General features: G+C 40.7%; 1 protein-coding gene across 2 annotated transcripts in view; it reads right to left on the bottom strand.

The window, feature by feature from the left end:
• UTP20 (UTP20 small subunit processome component) overlaps positions 1-16,713 on the bottom strand; it is a 94,845-nt gene that overhangs the window by 44,443 nt on the left and 33,689 nt on the right. For both annotated transcript variants that reach the window (XM_066262659.1, XM_066262667.1), the window contains exons 23-27: positions 15,186-15,276; positions 12,553-12,638; positions 11,642-11,767; positions 7,810-7,976; positions 5,211-5,419 (exon numbers count right to left, since the gene is read on the bottom strand). In XM_066262659.1, coding sequence (XP_066118756.1) covers positions 5,211-5,419; positions 7,810-7,976; positions 11,642-11,767; positions 12,553-12,638; positions 15,186-15,276 — 679 coding nt within the window. The remainder of the gene's footprint in view (positions 1-5,210; positions 5,420-7,809; positions 7,977-11,641; positions 11,768-12,552; positions 12,639-15,185; positions 15,277-16,713) is intronic.

The following is a 16,713-nucleotide window of genomic DNA, read 5'->3' as shown; positions in this document are numbered from 1 at the left end:
TAGTTAAATATTTTATGTTCTCTTCATACAGTGAAATGCTATGTGCAGTTAAAGAGAATGAGGCAACTGAAGTAAGCCAAAGGAAGATCTCAAAATATGTAATTCAAAGAAAAATACAATTTGGAAAAAACAAGATTTGTCTTTTTGAAAAAAAAAAAAAAATTTGTCTCCTCAGAGGAACCAAAGCTGGAGTGGATGTCTGAATTAACAGCAAACTTCTTCTTTTTTGCAAACTTCCTTTGTAACAGATACTGCTTCTTCTACTGGCATCTCTTCTAGGGGGTTACAGAAGTCTCATACATGAAGGTGTTTTGTTCTGGCTCAGAGGAGAGTATTTCCTGAGTCCGCATCGATGGGTCCAAAGACACGACAGCCACAGTCCTGACCTCAGCTTAGAATCTTACTGAAGGAAAACATTAAATTGTGTGAGAGGCTGAAAATGCCAAAGATATCTAAGAGGAGAGAAATGATAAATTTGAGAAGGGTAAATCTTCATGGGAGAGGCAGAATTTCCACTGTATTTTAAAGGATGAAGAGGTTTAGGCCAGGTAAAGAGAAAAAAAGGCCTCCGAGATTTCTCTGGAGCATGGAATATTGTAAAACCAAAGGGGGAAGATTCAACCTCTAAATGTTCTTCCAATTGAGGAATATACTGTGGACTCTGGATATATAAGTAGCAACTTAGTTTTACATATGACTTTAAAGACCAACATCAAAATCTGAAAACCACCATGCAATTTATGAAGTCAACACAAATGCTCTAATAAATAAATATCAAGTCTTATGGCCAAGACATGAAAAACCAAATAGGCAAGTTATCTATCATGAAAATCGGATATTCTCACATCAAAGGAAGTATATAAAACCTGAAAGAGCACATTTTGAATTCAAGTGACTAGGAGTAAGGATGCCATGAAGTTGCTGCACAAGGCTGAGGAATCATGGTATTTCACATACTCACCAAGTTTCTCCCTTATGCCTCATTATAATTATCATATACCTCATATATAATTATCTCATTATACAAGCTACGAAGACAGAGGACATGACAGGCGAGGATAAGAAGCTGACACAGTTACAAGTCATCTGTTCTGCTTCAACTCTACTGGTGATGTTTCCATCATCAACTGTGTCATGCTTGATGAAAGATAAAAACTGTTACTGATACTTGGGGAGAAAAAAGGGTATCATAATCCCCTGGAGCAAATAAGAAACCAATCTTAGTAAATATGATATCAAATCAGACACCCTCCCATCTTTCCCCTAATCCCATCACCACGCCCCCTCCCTGTGGGGCAGGATCTGCCAGCTGCCTAGTCTGTTCAATAATGGTTGAATAAACTGGAGGAAGACCCTGCAAATGAGCAATTGTAGACTTTAGTTCCTAGAGGAATAGCCAATATGACTGAGTTTATGTACATTTCCAAGTTACTCCAAACCAAAGCAACCCTCACCACACACATCTGAGTGTCAGTCAATACCTTGAGGGATCTGAAAGATATAAAAAAGTAAATGTATAACTTAGCTCAAACACAAATGTAGAACTTTAACTTACTTAAGCAGTATTATTGTGCAGTAATTCATTACAGCAACTCAAAGAATTCTTTGGATTTATCCCAAGAATTAAAAAAAAAAAACCCTTAAGATAAATGCTTACCTGCCAAGAAGCTTAGCACCTCACTAACTAATGAACTGTGAAATTGCACAAATGATCCTCTGAGTTACTGATTGCTGGTACAGAAGTGAGGCTGTATTACTGATTCACTTCTAAGTGAACCAGAAAGTTGAAGGACTTATATAGGGTTTATAAAACATCTAGCCATTCAGGATTTAATATATCCATGTAGAGATACAGTCACTGTCACTTATTATAAGGCATAAAAGGAAATGCTCAGATAATGCTCCCTATATTCCCAAAGAATTTTCCAAGACCTCTTTTCAGCTTCCACACTTGCCCCCATCAGGGTCCCTTTTCCACAAAGCAAAGAAAGTAATTTTTTTGTAAACAAAGTGGTATTTTTAAAACATTAAACTGACCTGATTATTTCTCCTATTTCACATCTCTCAGGTTTCCTAGGACACCTGAAAGTTAACTCCAGCTCCTCGTCACCACCCATGAGGCCCTCCCTGTCTCTGAGCTCATTACATGGTTCTCCCACCCCTTGTGCTCCAGCCACCTTATCCCTGTCTGTTCTTAGAAAGTGCCAGGACAGTTCTACTTCAGGAATTTCTGCTACAAGTTATTACTTCCACCCAAAATGGACCAGCAGGTGTGAGCTCAAACATTACCTTGTGCGTCAGGACCCCGATCACCCTTAGTTAAAGCAGCACTCACCCACACCCAGTTTGGTCACTCCTGTCACTCTCTCATTTTATTTATTTATTTGTTTGTTTGTTTATTTTTGTATTTTTCCAAAGTGAGAAGTGGGGGGCAGGCAGACAGACTCCTGCATGCGCCCCACTGGGATCCACCCGGCATGCCCACAGGGGGCAATGCTCTGCCCCTTATTGCTCCGCTGTAATCAGAGCCATTCTAGCGCCTGAGGCGGAAGCCATGGAGCCAACCTCAGCGCCCAGGCCATCTTTGCTCCAATGGAGCGTTGGCTGCGGGAGGGGAAGAGAGAGACAGAGAGGAAGGAGAGGGAGAGGTGTGGAGAAGCAGATGGGCGCTTCTCCTGTGTGCCCTGGCCAGGAATTGAACCCAGGACTTCCACATGCCAGGCCAATGCTCTACCGCTGAGCCAACCGGCCAGGGCCCACACTCTCTCATTTTAAATTCTTCACATCTCCACATGTCTCAACATGCTCATGTTTTCTGGTACTTTCTTTTATCTCTAAAAGTTGCCTTCAGTCTTATCTAATTCTACCATCCATATCATTTCTGGGTATGCTTCTGTTGACTAGTTTTTCTCCTCCTTATGAATAAAATTCTTCTCCTTCTTGGAATGCATGATAAAACTTGCCTGAATGTCAAACACCATGCATTTTTTCCTTTACATCATTTGAATGTTTTTTAAGTTTTGTTCTGGGCTACAGTTCATTTATTTGGGAAAACTTTGATCCTTCTAAGCCAGTGGTAGTCAACCTGGTCCCTACCGCACACTAGTGGGTGTTCCAGCTTTCATGGTGGGTGGTAGCGGAGCAACCAAAGTATAAATAAAAAGATACATTTTAACTATAGTAAGTTGTTTTATAAAGATTTATTCTGCCAAACTTAGCGAAAATCTGACATAAAGTACTTGGTAAGTACTTATTATTATATGCTTTAACTTGCTGTAACTCTGTTTTATAAATTTTATAAAATAAAGTTACTTCCCTACTTTATAAATCCCCATTACTGTGGAATCGGTGAGCAGTTAAGAAAATTTTACTACTAACAGAGATACAAAAGTGGGCGGTAGGTATAAAAAGGTTGACTATCCCTGTTCTAAGCTTTATTAAGCAGTGCCAAAGCAGCCTTGATCCCAGAGCTAGTCTGGCTCCACTGCTGAAGCAAGCGATCCCTGGCCAAGGACTCAACCTGAGGCCGAGGCAGCACAAGGTGTCTGCTCTGGCTGCTGGGTTCCCAGCCCTGTGTTAATCAGAAGACTGTCTGCCTGCTTCTCTCCAATGGCTTTTCCACATCTAGTCAAATGGACCAACAGGACCAGATTCAGCCTCCGACTTCAAACACTACACAACTAAACAGAATATACGAAATGATAATTTTCAGACACTGGACAGCAGGCAACAGATAACAGTAAGCCCCAACAGAGAAGAAACAGATGAGGTAAGCCCGACACAGTCCCCATCACCCTGCGGGGAGTTTCACGCACCAGTGTGAGAAGGAAGCACCCAGGCAGTCCAGCCACCTCTCTAAGATGAGAAGACAGAGCCACATGGTGTGAGGGGTGGACGAAGCCAGCTTGAACTCACAGGGAGGAGTGTACTAGAAATGAGAAAGCTACACAAAGAATAACTTTCAGAGATCTATAAATGGGTCTCATTTTCTCAGAAGTTACCAACTGACATTATTCTAATTATTGTGTATTTATCACTTTTTCCCCGTGATACTGAGTCCTTCCCTTTCTCACTCCCCACCTAGAACAATGCCTGGTAGACGGCACATGTGAAGCAAGTACTGTAAGGAAACGGACAAACACTTTGGTCCCTGCTCCACACCAGGGCTTCAGAATAGCGCCGCATGGGTAGTGAAGGCTCCACTAATATTTGTGAAAGGAATGAATGAAAGAATAAGGGAAACAAAACAGTGCCTACCATAATGGGAGGTGTGTTCTAAATCCCTGGACCTTGGTAACCAGAGAATAGTCATTTCATTACTAAGGCAGATTTATGTCTATGCATAAAAAGGCCCAAAAAGCAGAGAGAAATTTTGGCTGTCAATTTTCAGTTTTCATGACCATATCTGAGAGACAGTTCACCAGAAAAATCCGTAAAACAAATGAAATAAATTTTAGCCGGATTAAAGCTGTGCCTATTTACCATGAACTGAGAATCACTGGCACAACCTGAGCCTGGATCTTCTCTTCAGGTCCCATAGGACCCTGTCTCCAAGGAGCCTTTAGTCCGTAAAGGTACTAAGTTTCCCTAAACTCCAACGAGCATACTCATGCCCACACACCTATGTCAACAGCATGCACTGTCCTGAGCACAATCAGAAATACTCACTGAGTAGCCCTCAGGAACCACCTTCTTGGCGGCTGGCTTGTCCTGCCTGACCTTGCTCCTTCTTTTTATTCAAAACACTGTACCTACAGCAGTCAAGCATGTACTTTTAAAGGAGCTCTGGGTAATTCTTTGTCAAAAATAACAAGGATGATGCTAACAGTATTCTATACATTCTCCAGCCTTGCTGGGTAAATGAGCATTAGAAGATGTCCTACATCTCTAGGTTCTTGAAATTAAAATCTAAGAAACTTCAGCTCAACTCTGCCTGACTATGGTTTCTGAGATCCTTATGGAACTCATTTACTCTCTACTATTTCACCTCCTTTTAAAATAGACACTTGATATAATTTGTATTTTCTGACTAAACACAAATACTTATAACAATGAAGACCCCCATCATACGAGAACTGTTTTAAAGACGCTGTGCATAAGAAAGATTTAACCTGGAAGGATGTTAGGTATTTCGGTCCTAACTATTTCCCAAATAAAACACACTCTTATTAGTGTCCCCCACCTCAAAGCATATACAGTGAATCTCTCACCTTTTCTCGTTGCTCAAGGATGTGTGATACAGTTGCCGTCATGCAGAGCAGTATCTGCAAAATCTTTGGTAAGTAGGCACTGATCAGATGACTAATGTTCTTCAGTACTAATTCAAGGCTATTTAAGATACCATGCTGGCGACCTAAAGGTAGAACTTTAGACAAATCCAAATCTTCTACTGCCTGAATGACTGCAGCATGGCATTCTCCTGGAAAACAGGAACAGAGACACCATGTAAAAGCAAATATTAGTCTGTTATTTATAATTACAGCTTTCTTTCCATTTCCCTCGGTAATACAGTATTTTATATTGTTACAATCTACAGATCAGCGGTTCTCAACCTGTGGGTCACGATGGCTTTAGGCGACCCCTGTGTTTTGGTCGTTCGACCCCCGCCTGGGTTGCGACCCACAGGTTGAGAACCGCTGTTATAGATGATAATATACTTTCCTAATTTATTTTTCTCCAGATTCTTACCAAATAGTCAATGAGCTAGGTATGGTAGGTTTTACTACATGTTGGGGAAAAAGTAAGTTTATGGTTGTTCATAGGGAAAATAATAAAATAGTAAGTAATAATATAAGAATAAACTGGTTTCAATACAACTGTAAACCTATTTTTATAGTATATAATACCCTGTATTGTCACTTTCTAAATGAGAAAACTGAAGGATAAAAAAAGAGTAAGATACTTGTGACAGAGTCTCAAAACCTGAGTTACTAAAGGTGTTTTTCTCCATCTAGAAACTTTCCAAGCATTTTCCACACTCTCAACTTTCACTGACTATGCTGACTTCAGTAGTTTCAGAGAAAATGTCTTTGCTGCATTATAAGCTCCTTGATTCAGTATTTTATTTCTCTTGTAGCCCCTGGGAAATAAGTAAAACAATAGTCCTTTATAAACTTATTTCATAATTTACTTAAAAGACTTGAGGTTTTATTGCTTGAACTCTACTTCTAACCAAATGGTATGAGATCACGGCTCACCGAGTCATATCCCTAAGTGGTCCATCCCTACGAGTACCATTTATAGCTACTCTCTTACAATGGAGGCTAATCCACTGAACAAAAACTTGTATTCATTAGAGCCACCTTCCCTCACAGGGCAATATTATACTGAGTAAAAACCTTTTTAACTGCTGGATCCATTATTGTAGAAAAAATGAAAAACAAATGCAACCCATTACGTTACAAATAAATATATATGTTCGCCTAAAACAAAGCAATTAAGAGAATAGGATTACAGGTGTTATAGTCAAAAAGACCTGGACTGGAGTCCCGACCATTTTCTAGCTGAGTGGCCATGGATACTTACCTCTCTAAGCCTTAGTTTCTAGATTTGTAAAATGGGAACACTAAGTAATGATACCTCATGTGGTTGTTTTAAGGTTCAACTGGATTGTCTGTCATGACGTCTGTCATGAAGTTAGCCGTGATTATTGTTATTAATTACTAACATGACATACCACAGAACATACCACAGAGCAGTACAGCTCAGTGAATAGACTTATTACACCCACTTCCTTTAGACTGTGAGGTTGAGAGCACAGATTATAAATACTCAGATTTCTATTTTCAACAGTTTTGGGTCACAGGAGGTTTTTAACAAATCATTACTCAGTAGATGAATGACTCAATGAATGAATAATACCAAGACAATTAAGATGAATTTTGTAGCATGCTTTAAGTTTCTAAGGAGAAGGCTATTCGTTATATATAGATAAGTACCATTTTATCACACGGCCTAAATGCACAATAGCAACAACAAAAATACATATTTTCTAATGAGGGGATTACTAACACATACATGCTGATCAATTTTGAGCTCTACCTAATTCAATCAAAGTTTAAAATGAGGCCCTGGCCAGTTGGCTCAGTGGTAGAGCATCGGCCCGGCATGTGGATGTCCTGGGATCAATTCCCGATCAGGGAAACACCAGGAGATGTGTCCATCTGCTTCTCCACCCTTCCCCCTCTCCTTCCTCTCTCTCTCTCTCATCCCGTCCCACAACCAGGGCTCATTGGAGCTAAGCTGGCCTGGGCACTGAGGATGGCTCCATGGCTTCCACCTCAGGTGCTAGAATGGCTCCAGTTGCAATGGAGCAACACCCCAGATGGACAGAGCATTGTCGCCTGGTGGGCAAGCCAGGTGGATCCCACTCAGGCACATGTGGGAGTCTGTCTCTCTGCCTCCCCGCTTCTCATTTCAGAAAAAAAAATTGAAATAAAATACAGTGAATTGCATTTCAGCCCTGGCGGGGTGGTTCAGTGGACAGAACATCCCCCCCGGCATACCTAGGTCTTGGGGTTCGATCCTGAAGTCAGGGCACAGGTGAAAAGCAACCAACAAATGCACAACTAAATGGAACAACTAAATGGAACAGAAAGTTGATGCCTCTCTCTCTCTCTCCCTCTCTCATATATGCAAAAAATAAAAAAATAAAAAAAAGAATGCCATTTCAGCAAGAAAGACTTGCATCAAGATTGGGAGGTGCAACTCCATTAGGAAGATACCAAAGAGCACGGGAAACCCAGCCTGAGACATCAGAAGTCTGCAGCAGACAACACACATTCAGAGCATCAGGCAGTTGACAGTTACCGTTCTTGAAGTGCTTCACCGGTTCAAACAGTAGGTCTAAGAATATCTGTATCTCCTGAGGTTGGCTCCCAGCCAGGAACCTCAGGACAATGGACATGCGGGTGCCGGAAGCAGATTTCCCCTGAGTTTTACTTCCCGTCTTATTCTTCATTCGACCGTACAAAATCCTAAAAAGTCAAAGAACATTATTTTGTTTGCACATTATCTTAAAACATAGTTCTAGTTGTTTTGTTTTCCTGAAAGGTAGCATAGCAACTCAACAGATTTAAATGGACATATTAATATTATAAAACAAGGAAGAATGTAATAGAAATTCGATATTTAACATAGAAATTTAGAAAAACAACATCAACAAAAGAACAAGGCAAAAGGAAGCAGGAAGAGGGAAATAATAAAGGATAAATAATCAATAAAATAGCAAGCCAAAAAGTAAGTCTAATCAAAGAATGAAATCAAGTATATATAGATTAAAAGGAATTAAAATAAGAATACAACTGCAAGTAAAATAAGAAAACTAGAGAATTTCAATTAAATGGGTAACTTTCTGGGAAAAAAAACCTCACACATATAAATAAGTAACAAGTACTTAAGGAAACCTAAATAGAACAGTAATCATGAGTAAACATGGAACTTACATAGTTTTACAGAAGAATTTTTTAAACATTCAAGAAAAAACAATTTCCATGCCATAAAGTTTTCTTTTTCTTTTTTCTTTTTTTTTTTCATTTTTCTGAAGCTGGAAACGGGGAGGCAGTCAGACAGACTCCCACATGCGCCTGACCAGGATCCACCCGGCACACCCACCAGGGGACGATGCTCTGCCCATCTGGGGCGTCGCTCTGTCGCAACCAGAGCCACTCTAGCGCCTGGGGCAGAGGCCACAGAGCCATCCCCAGCGCCCAGGCCATCTTTTGCTCCAATGGAGCCTCGGCTGTGGGAGGGGAAGAGAGAGACAGAGAGGAAGGGGGGGGGTGGAGAAGCAGATGGGCACTTCTCCTATGTGCCCTGGCTGGGAATTGAACCCAGTACTCCTGCATGCCAGGCCGATGCTCTACTACTGAGCCAACTGGCCAGGGCGCCATAAAGTTTTACAGAAGAGAGAAAGCAGGAAATGGTCCTTTTCCATTGATGAATGTGTGATACTGAGAAGGGCTAAGGAACAAAAATAAAACTATACACTAGTCTTCCTATGATCATAAAACATAAGATTTCTAAATACAGTACCCAGTGGTACATTGAAATAAGCCAAGCTTAACCGGTGATGGCGGAGTGGATAGAGCGTTGACCTGGGACACTGAGGTACCAGGTTGAAAACCCTAAGGTCACGGGCTTGACCGTGGGCTCATCTGGCTTGAGCAGGGAATCACTGGCTTGAGCGTGGGATCATCAATATGGTTGTATGGTCAGTGGCTTAAGCCCAAAGGTCACTGTTGAGCAAGGTGTCACTGGCCCAGCTGGAGCCCCCTCTGCCCCCACCCTCTGCAACAAAACACATATGAGAAGGAATCAATGAACAAATAAAGTGCTGCAACTACAAGTTGATGTTTTTCATCTCTCTCCCTTCCTTTTTTTGTCTGTCTCTCTCTCTCTCTCAAAAAAAAAAAGCCAAGGCCCTGGCCAGTTGGCTCAGTGGTAGAGCGTCGGCCTGGCGTGCAGGAGTCCTGGGTTCAATTCCCGGCCAGGGCACACAGGAGAAGTGCCCATCTGCTTCTCCACCCCTCCCCCTCTCTTTCCTCTCTGTTTCTCTCTTCCCCTCCCGCAGCCAAGGCTCCAATGGAGCAAAGTTGGCCCGGGCGCTGAGGATGGTTCTGTGGACTCTGCCTCAGGCACTAGATTTGCTCTGGTTGCAACAGAGCAATGCCCAGATGGGCAGAGCATTGCCCCCTGGTGGGCATGCCGGGTGGATCCCGGTCAGGCGCATGCAGGAGTCTGTCTGACTGCCTCCCTGTTTCCAGCTTTGGAAAAATACAAAAAAAAAAAAAAAAGCCAAGTAAAGATTATCTCAGAAATACAAGAATCATTAGTAAAATCTATTAGATTAATCCAGATCAATGGATCATAGGAAAAAGTTAATATAATCACTTAGCAGACATTTTAATAAACTTTAACATCCAAAAAAAAAAAATTTAAATTTAAACTTTAACATCCATTCCTGATGAAATAGTAACTAATCTAGTAATAAAAGTTACTTTCTTATTGTGATAAAACTCACTGACATAATGTCTTAGTAGTGTTATGATAAGTTTTAACCTGTGGACGTCTTGACAGTGTCTCAGGGACAGCCCATCAAGAAGGAGCAGGCCACACTGTAAAAGTGGCTGTTCTAGAAGCATTCCAGTTAAATCCAGGACCAAGACAGGCATGATAACCACCAACACCACACAGCTAATTCTTGATTTTAGAAAACATAAGTACATTTAAAAAAATAGAAAAAAATTGAGATTTTAGATTATAAAAGAGAACACAAAATTAATTTGAACAACATCTATGAAAGGCCATTGAGTTCAACTTCTAGCTAGGGAGACAAGCAATAAGAAAGAAGTTATGTTGGATGACAGAGTATTGTGAGGAAAAACAGAGATATAAGGGACAAGAGAATAAGAGGAAGGTGTGACTTTACACAAAGAGGTCAGGCAAGGCATTTCTGATAATATGACATTTGAGATAGAACTGAGTGAAGAGGAGTTAACTGTCACGTGTTCCAAGCAGAGGGCTGACAAGTTCAAAGACTCTGAAGTGGGCTCTGAGGGGGGTGGTAAACGCAAGAGGCGCAGTCAGAGGCTGTCTAGGGCTAGGCCGCTGCAGGCCCTTCTGAAGAGTACTAAAAACTTTCCATTTTGTTTTCAGTAAAATGGGACCACAAAGCATTTTTAAATAGAGACTAACAATCCGATCGATGCTCAGTATTTACTATTATTTCTTTGACCAAAAAAATTCAATGAAAATTATTAAAACTTATAAGTTTTGTGATGAAAATGGTTAAATAATAACAAAAAAAGTCATCTCAGGTTTAGTTACATACTAAATTAAAGAATTATTTTTATTTCTCAATATAAAACTTAGAGCAATAGTGAATTTAATTTTATTATTATTAATGAAATAACACCATGGTAAGATATTTCCTCATGTTTAGGGATGAAATATTCTAGTCTCTATAGCAATGTGGTGACCTCAAAAGCTCCAATTTAAAAAAAATCACCAGATCTTGACCAGGTGGTGGTGCAGTGGATAGAGCGGCAGACTGGGACATGGAGGACGCAGGTTCAAGACCCCACGGTTGCCGGCTTGAACATGGGCTCATCTGGTTTGAGCAAGGCTCACCAGCTTGAGCCTGGGGTCGCTGGCTTGAGCAAGGGGTCACTTGGTTTGCTGTAGCCCCCCGGCCAAGGCACATATGAGAAAGCAATTAATGAACTAAGGTGCCACAACAAAGAATTGATGCTTCTCATCTCTCTCCCTTCCTGTCTGTCTGTCCCTATCTGTCCTTCTCTGTCTCTCTCTGTGTCACAAAAAAAAAAAAAAAAAAAATCACCAGGCCTGACCTGTGGTGGCACAGTGGATAAAGCATCGACCTGGAACACTGAGGTCGCCCGTTGGAAACCGTGGGTTTGCCTGGTCAAGGCACAAATGAGTCGATGCTTCCTGCTCCTCCTCCCCTTCTCTCTCTCTCTCTCTCTCTCTCCCTCCCTCCCTTCCCTCTCTAAAATAAATTTTTTAAAAAATCAACAGAAAATTCAAAATGAGACATTCCATTACAACTATTGAAAGAATCATACTACTACTAAAAAAATTGTTTCTGCGATCAACTGTTTAAATAAATCAGTATAAATACCTCATCAAAATAGGAAACAGATCTGCTCGGTGGGCTGTTTTCACTACTGTATTATCTTCTGAAATGTTAAAATGCACTATCTCTTCCTTAAAGCTTCTGTCTTCAAGCAACCTTTGCAAGTTTTCCCTTTAAAAATAGAATACAGAACAAACCATCACTTAATAACCAACAGTACTTTTGTTAAAATGCAGTATCTTAAGAGTGCTATATGTAACTAAAAACAGGAATTAAAGAATAGTCTATAAAGCAGCTGACATCCATAAAGGAAAATCTTCACAGAAGTACCTTCCAAAATGACAGGTTTTCACATTTTAAAGGATAAAAGGGAGAGTAAGAGTTAGACTTAGTCAATAATTCAGCTGTTGCAAAGAGCATGATACACTTTCTTCAGTTCTTTAGAGTGATTATAATTTCCTCAAAAATCACCAAAATTTTAAGACATTATATAAGCAAAAAGAAATGATATAATCTTCGAAATACACACTTTTCAATTAATATTTTCTTTCCTACCTTATTATCTCTGGAGAAGCACTCCTAACAAATATAAAACCAGTTTTCATTTCTCACCTAAAATAGCATCATGATTACCCCAGAAAAGAGGGAAATTTCTCAGGCCTTCACAAAATTATTTTAGAAGAGGCTCTCAAGTAGAAAGATAAAAATCATCCAAAGAAACAGCATTTTGCCTGAGCTGTGGTGGCGCAGTGGATAAAGTGTGGACCTGAATGGAATTCTGAGGTCACCAGCTCGAAAGCCCGGGCTTGCCCGGTCAAGGTACAACTAGTAGAGAAACAAATACTACAAGTTGATGTTTCTTGCTCCCCCTGCCCCTCACCCCTCTCTAAAATCAATAAATAAAATCTTGAAAGAAGAAAAAAAAAATAGCATTTCTTTAGTTTCAAATAACTTACCTATAAGGGAGGATATATGGATGTTTGTATGTCATTATGCAATCCAGCGTTATTTTTTGAACTGTTTGATCCTGGTGTAGCAACAACTAAGAATGATATTTCATAAAATAAGTCAATGACGTCACGTAGATGCATACCACGGCATAGTAATTTATTTGTGTTAATCTGCAAACTTAGGTGTTTTAGACTCTAAATTTTAAAATGTGGTTTAATGCTAATTCCTGACAAAGGCCTAACATTTTCCTGGGTTGAGTTACAGAAGAAAGAAAAGTGGCCCTGGCCGGTTGGCTCAGTGGTAGAGCGTCGGCCTGGCGTGTGGAAGTTCCGGGTTCGATTCCCAGCCAGGGCATACAGGAGAAGCGCCCATCTGCTTCTCCACTCCTTCCTCTCTGTCTCTCTCTTCCCCTCCCGCAGCCAAGGCTCCATTGGAGCAAAGATGGCCCGGGCGCTGGGGATGGCTCTGTGGCCTCTGCCTCAGGCGCTAGAGTAGCTCTGGTCACAACAGAGCGACGCCCTGGATGGGCAGAGCATCGCCCCCTGGTGGGCATGCCAGGTGGATCACGGTCGGGTGCATGCAGGAGTCTGTCTGACTGCCCCCCCGTTTCCAGCTTCAGAAAAATACAAAAAAAAAGAAAAAAGAAAAAAAGAAAAGGATATGCACAAAGAACAAAATAAAAACCAACTGCATCCCACACTCCAAACCTTCGGGTCTACCAGTCTTTCAGCCAAAGCCAATTCTCTGCATAATAGCGATTTTCACTAATGGGCCAGTCCTATGCTGAGCAAAAACTGTTTATAATACCGGGAAGGTAACAGCTGTCAGTGATGGGCCAGGAAGGACCTGGCCCTAATGCTCCTCTGCTCAGGCCATTCAGAATTTTGCTTCCTATGGACAACTGAGACGTTTGAGCTCTGGCTATAAAGTTATATTCGATTTATAGGCAGACTTGGATAAATTCTGCTGAAATGCCAAAATAAAATATTTCATCTAAAGAAGCATCCAAAATGTAAAAAGAAAATTTTGTTTCTCAAAGGCCTGAGAATGACATCCAATTCTTAGTCTGCTTCTGACATTACGTTTTTTCTTCAACCTTTACTGGAATTCAGGGTCAGATATTGTGACTGTAACAGACCATGATGCCAACTCTCTGCTTAAACTCAATGTAACAGATCCTGAAATCCTAGCACTTCATCCAGCTAACCTACCAAGAAGCCAAAAAAGCCAACTGCTTTTGGCACAACACAACCCACACCCCTTCTTAAAGGGAAGTGTATCTACTTCCTCTGATATAATTATGCTTCATTAATGCAGCCCCTCAGTGTTTAGTTACCCTAAGTGCCTTCCAAATCAACTGAATTAGTATTGTCTAAAACTGTTTCTCCAGATTCAGAAAATGTCTATTAATTTGTTTATGTATCTTTATTATATGCGGCTTAAGTGTCTGTTTGTTGCCGATAGCTTATTGGTTGCTTGCGTAACTGTACTAGCCAATGGGGTGAAGGTGCCACAGCATTCACATAGTCCCGCCTTCTGGCATGCCACCTCACAAATTGAGGTTAAAGATTGGAGCAATTATTATGCTGTTAAGAAATCTTAACACCAGAAGGAGTCTTTGCAATGGTACAAGATTAGAGGTTCTCCAATTGAAAAATAATGTCATAATAGCTAAGTCTTTGACTGGCTCCTCTAAAGGTGAAATACATGTCATTCCAAGAATTGATCTGGCTCCATCTCAAACAGGGTTGCCGTTTCAATTGAGACGTAGACAATTTCCTGTAAAACTTGCCTTTGCTATGACCATCAATAAGTTTCAGGGCCAAACGCTTAAGCGTGTTGGCATTTTTTTTACCTGAGCCTGCATTTGGACACGGTCAACTTTATGTTGCCTGTTCAAGAGTTCGTGAAAGAACGGACGTAAAATTAAAAATAATTGATGGTCCTCTGTAAGGCGAGCTTAAAAATGATGGAAAGATCTACACAAGAAATATTGTGTACAAAGAGATCTTTGACATGTGAATTAACATTTTATTATTTAAATCACCTTTATTTATTGAGCTAGTGGTGGCTCTTAAGAAATGTACCACCAGTGGTTTCCTTCATTGCACTCTACTTTAAGCAATTAAGCAAGTAGAATGGGGAAACCCCATGGGGCACTAAGCAAAGGGGCGTCCTCCCCGCCTGCCCTGGGTAATTCAGTTTGAATTAGCAGACACCTCTGCACAAATCATTTTAATTATAATTTATAATATCTAGAACAGCAGTCATTTCATATGACCATCGGGCTTTCTAGTATATATATATATACACACACACACACACACACTTGACAACCATGCTCTTGGTTACCAAGGAGGAAGAAAGGGCAATGTTCTGTGGTTGAAAGTTAAGTATGACAATGGGACTAACTTGGGGTAAATTATATCACCTACTAAAACAGACTGACAAAAGAACTTTTACTGAGCTTTCTAAATGTTTTAATTCACAGATGCTATGAGGCTTTAAAAATTATATACTTAAAATGCAGGCATGTGCTCTATTCAACAATTATTGAAAACCTGAAAGCTATTTTGGCAAAGAAAATGGTAGAGAATAATTTACAAAAAATTGCAGAGAAGATATTTATATTACTTACCTGGAGATAGAGCTCATATAATTTTGACTCCAGATACAAAGCCCGTGGATTTGAAAATTTAGAGAAAACTTGCAAATGAGCGATTAACTGCCTAAAAAAAAAGAGAAGGAATTATAAAATTAAAGAACAGAGATTATTTGCTACAGATGATTGTACTCACCAATTTTAATCTCTCTGATAATTAGTCCAAAAACCTTGACTAGAGCTTCTCTGTTAATTATATACAAAAATATTAATTATCTGCAGTTATAAAATTATTCTCTAGAAATTCCAAATCTCAGGCAGGCCTTCCCCTGGAATCCGGATCCCCACTGCAGAAAATCATTCAAGAAGTGCTTCGAAAGGTTTAAATTAAGCCAAAAGTAGAAAGAAAGTAAACAAAGAGTAATGCATTCCAAAGTTGAACAAGGTTGAATTTTGGGATGATTCCTTGCCTAGTTTCTGTACAATAAACAGGAAAGTGGTAAAATACATTCTTCCTTACTTTCACAGAACATAAATACTGATGTCACACAACAGAGGTCCAAGTTTAGACAACCATGCTCTTGGTTACCGAGGAGGAAGAAAGGGCAATGCTCTGTGGTTTAAAGTTAAGTATGAAGATGGGACTAACTCGGGGTAAATTATATCACCTACTAAAACAGACTGACAAGAGAGCTTTTACTGCACTTTCTAAATGTTCTAATTCACAGATGCTATGAGGCTTTAAAAATACTTAAGAAAAGGCCCTGGCCGGTTGGCTCAGCGGTAGAGCGTCGGCCTGGCGTGCGGGGGACCCGGGTTCGATTCCCGGCCAGGGCACATAGGAGAAGCGCCCATCTGCTTCTCCACCCCCACCCCCCTCCTTCTTCTCTGTCTCTCTCTTCCCCTCCCACAGCCAAGGCTCCATTGGAGCAAAGATGGCCCGGGCGCTGGGGATGGCTCCTTGGCCTCTGCCCCAGGCGCTAGAGTGGCTCTGGTCTCGGCAGAGTGACGCCCCGGAGGGGCAGAGCATCACCCCCTGGTGGGCAGAGCATCACCCCTGGTGGGCGTGCCGGGTGGATCTCGGTCGGGCGCATGCGGGAGTCTGTCTGACTGTCTCTCCCCGTTTCCAGCTTCAGAAGATTAAAAAGAAAAAAAAAGAAAAAAAAAATACTTAAGAAAACTGTTTTCTCTCTGTATAGAATTTATAAGACGCATTAGAACATTTTTAAAAATGCTTGAATGAATAAACTTACAATTTGGAGAGGTTTCAACATTTGCCTATTTCAGGGAGAAGTGAAGAGAAGTAGAAACCAAGCTACATATATGATCCTGTCACTCTGAGCCCTGTGAATTTGGAGCAAGTTAGTCAATCCATGTCTCAGATTCTCAGTTCCCCATCTTGAGAAGGACAAGACCTCTCAGTTTTTTGTTTAAGGATTAAATGAAAGAACACAAGTTGTATAGCTTTTGCTCCTAAGAATTTAGCAAACAATCCACTTCTCTGCTCCTGGACAAAAGAAAGCAAAGCTGTGAAAGTCCTACTAGTCAATACAGGAAAACAGGC

Source organism: Saccopteryx bilineata, chromosome 1, assembly GCF_036850765.1.
Source record: "Saccopteryx bilineata isolate mSacBil1 chromosome 1, mSacBil1_pri_phased_curated, whole genome shotgun sequence".
Lineage (NCBI taxonomy): Eukaryota > Metazoa > Chordata > Mammalia > Chiroptera > Emballonuridae > Saccopteryx > Saccopteryx bilineata.
Note: the sequence above shows the minus strand (reverse complement) of the source record. Positions and strands in the feature narration are given on the sequence as shown.